This window comes from Nestor notabilis, unplaced genomic scaffold (assembly GCF_000696875.1).
Source record: "Nestor notabilis isolate BGI_N333 unplaced genomic scaffold, ASM69687v1 scaffold26511, whole genome shotgun sequence".
NCBI classification, from domain to species: Eukaryota; Metazoa; Chordata; class Aves; order Psittaciformes; family Psittacidae; genus Nestor; species Nestor notabilis.
The window spans coordinates 436-3,654 of NW_009916506.1; the positions used below are offsets into that span (position 1 = coordinate 436).

At 51.1% G+C, this 3,219-nt stretch overlaps 1 protein-coding gene across 1 annotated transcript in view; it reads left to right on the top strand.

The window, feature by feature from the left end:
* LOC104413586 (dihydropyrimidinase-related protein 4-like) overlaps window positions 1–3,219 on the top strand; it is a gene marked incomplete at its 5' end in the record, with an annotated part of 8,534 nt that overhangs the window by 432 nt on the left and 4,883 nt on the right. The window contains 4 exons of the mRNA XM_010024621.1: window positions 689–750; window positions 844–924; window positions 2,544–2,612; window positions 2,701–2,821. Coding sequence (XP_010022923.1) covers window positions 689–750; window positions 844–924; window positions 2,544–2,612; window positions 2,701–2,821 — 333 coding nt within the window. The remainder of the gene's footprint in view (window positions 1–688; window positions 751–843; window positions 925–2,543; window positions 2,613–2,700; window positions 2,822–3,219) is intronic.

The window sequence follows — 3,219 nt, forward strand, 5'->3', positions numbered from 1 at the left end:
CTGGAGTCATGGAGCTATTCCAGCCATATACTGGGTATGTGTCATGTGTAATTCACATGAAATACAGCTTGTTTGTAATTTGACTCTTGTTTGGGATTAATTGTTGCCTCTCTCCATATAAAATACAGTAGCAACTCCCCAGCTTTGGCTCAGTGCTTCATGGAGTGTCGTTAGGAATGATAGCATCAGGATTGCAAGGCTGTATACGAAGCACTGCCTGGCTGTTTCTGTAGCTAAATAGCAGTGCACTAAATAGCAGTGCTCTAATGGAGAGTCTCATGCTGTAATTTAGCCTTAGCACTAATGCACTAATTCAGAGACAGTTACTGGAAAGAGGTTGATGGTAAACCACAAATTGAAGCCACCACATTGTGACTGGGAGCAATGCATTTGGTTCTGTGCATTCAGAGCAGCTCAGGGAGGGCACCCAGAACCAGAAATGGGCTGGGGGCTTCTGGTTCAGGTGCATGCAGAGGTGGGGGGTGTTGCCTGCTGTGGCCTCCAGGCTTTGGGGGTCAGTTCTTGGGGGGACATTTCCCATTTCAGTCCTTAGCTGTGCTTCGCTTTGAGTCTGACCCAAGCCAGCACGAACCCCAGGTTTGAACTTGGCCAGAACCAGCTCGCTGGGTTCTCAGCTGGGACAATAAATACAATAATCATACAATAAATGTCCTTTTCTTCTCTCGAGGTGTGAACTCCTTCCTGGTGTTTATGGCTTACAAAGACAAGCTTCAGTGCACCGATGCCCAGGTAACGCTGCCAGCGCCCAGTGCACGTCACCCCTCACACTCGGAGCACAAGCAGTGATGTATCTGACACAGGGCAACCCCCTGTCTCTTGCAGATGTATGAAATATTCTGCATTATCCGGGACCTGGGGGCCATTGCCCAAGTGCACGCTGAAAACGGAGACATCATCGACGAGGTACAGGCTTCAGATTGCTTTACATGAAAGGAGTGTTTGATCTAAGAGTATCTGATCTCGGGCAGTGTGCTGATGTGAGCAGACGGGCTGTGGTGCCTGGCGGAAGGTGGAGCAGTGCTGCCTCGATTTTAGCCTCAGTTGGTGCTGTAAATTCCATAGGGATCAGTCCAGGTGAGGGCAGCAGCAGCCTGCTGTGGCCCTGGGATGTCACCCGTGGTGGCATGATCAGGGCTCCTGCTAAAACCAGCAGCATCTTCCCCGTTCCTCACACCCAATTGGGTTTAATCACAGAAATCTCTACAAGGGCTGTTCAGTGGTTCCCAACAACTGGTCTGGGGCTTCTCGAAGGATGCCTGACTGCTTGAGTGATACTTAGCACAGCATCTGTCTTGGTTAGAAGAGCTGAGTACCTGAGAGAATAAGGAGGTTTGGATCTTTTGCAGTAGTGTGCATTGCACGTGGCAATTTTTATCTCCACAAATGGCACTCGGGAACTTCCGCGGTGTTGGGACTTTGCCCATGTTCATTCTTTTTCCTTTTCACCTTTAGAAAAAATAAAATCTTAGATACATCCTGCAATTGGGTGACACAAGGTAGAATTAGACCTTTTGGCTTATGGTCACACAAATGTTCAGTCTGGTGTGGGAGGAGAGTTCAAAATGGAAGCAGAATCCCAATCCTTCAAATGGGCTTATTTAAACAAACAGGATAGAGGCTAATTCCCACCTCCGCCTCCCTGGGATTTTATCTGAGAAACCCTCTCTTCAGCTGGCTCTGAAACATAATGTGATCCCAAACGGTTCAGTGTCTCCACAAGTATTTCTTCAAGCTGCCAGTGTGATAGTGCTTGAGCCCTGGGGACAAGCTCAGAGGGTGTTCCATGGTTCTGTGATGTGATATCTGCAACAGGAACACAGAGAACTAAACATCCTCTGAGAGCTGGATCCTTTAAAGCCTGTGAGATCTGGTCCATAGTGTTGAGTAACATCCTTACATCTAATGCCAGCTAAGTGGGAGCACTACATGACACACAACATGGCAGAAAGGAATCAGGATGAGGTGTGTGCTGGACATCTGCTTTCAAATACCATGTGGATGACCAGCGTCTGTCACTGGGTAGGGGAACGTGTGTGGCTGCGGCTGCGTGATGTACCAGTGAGGCTCCGGATGGGTGGCACTTGCTGTGTCCCACTGATCATCTCATTTACCTGGCACCCATCTCTGCTTCCTCCCTGTGCCCCTCTAAGCTGCCTCAGGCAGCCTCAGGTCCAAGGAAACTTGCAGCATCCCACCTAGCACAGCGTTGGAGTAAGCAGCAATGGGTTTACAGTCCTCATCCTCCACATCCGTAGCTGGCTTTGAGGAGTAGGGAAGGTCCAAAGGTGCTGTTGGGACGCAGCAGTTCCCAGCACAGAAATGCTCCCGCAGCACAGGATGGGTCCCGTAAGAAGTAGCTGCAGCGGTTTGTGGAGTGCCACAGGTACAAATGGTGCCCCCTCCTCTATTCATGATTCCCGTCACCCTTCAGGTGCCTCCGAACCAGGTGCTGCGTGTCCCGCACTGCTTCGGCCGGGCCGCTCATGTCACTGACTGCTCTCCCGTTCACCTTCCTCCACCAGGAGCAGAAGAGGCTGCTGGAACTCGGGATTACTGGGCCGGAAGGGCACGTCCTCAGCCGCCCCGAGGAGGTAACGTCCCGGCCCTGCAGCGGCGCTGCCCCGGGGTTTGGCTGGACCAGAGCCGCCCCGAGACCTGCCCTGGGCTGTGTCCCCGCAGGTGGAGGCGGAGGCAGTGTTCCGGGCCATTACCATCGCGAGACAGGCCAACTGCCCCTTGTACGTCACCAAAGTCATGAGCAAAGGGGCAGCGGATGTCTTGGCTCAAGCAAAGAGGAAAGGTAAAGCGCTAATTCTTACCGGGGGGCTGGAACTGGCTGATCTTTAAGGTGCCTTCCAACCCAAGCAGTCTGTGATTCTGTCTGCACGCAAATTGGGCCTCTTTAAGTACGTCCAGGAATATTGTTCTGGCTGCAAGGTTTGAGAACTCATTACCACCCAAGTTCTCTCGCATTTTAAGGGCGCTAAAACTTGGTGTTGGCTTTTCTTTAGCGTGTGCCAGAGCTAATTGCTCTGAACTGGAAAGATGTGAGGAGAGGTGCTGGAAGCTTTGGCACCTGAACCTCAGGAGATGCAGCTGAAAAAGGGAAATAATTCGCTTGCTGTCGTTTGTCATGAATTAAATGAAAAATGCATCTGGAGCAAGTTCCAAATTCAAGCTGGGGGTGGAGTGGGAAGA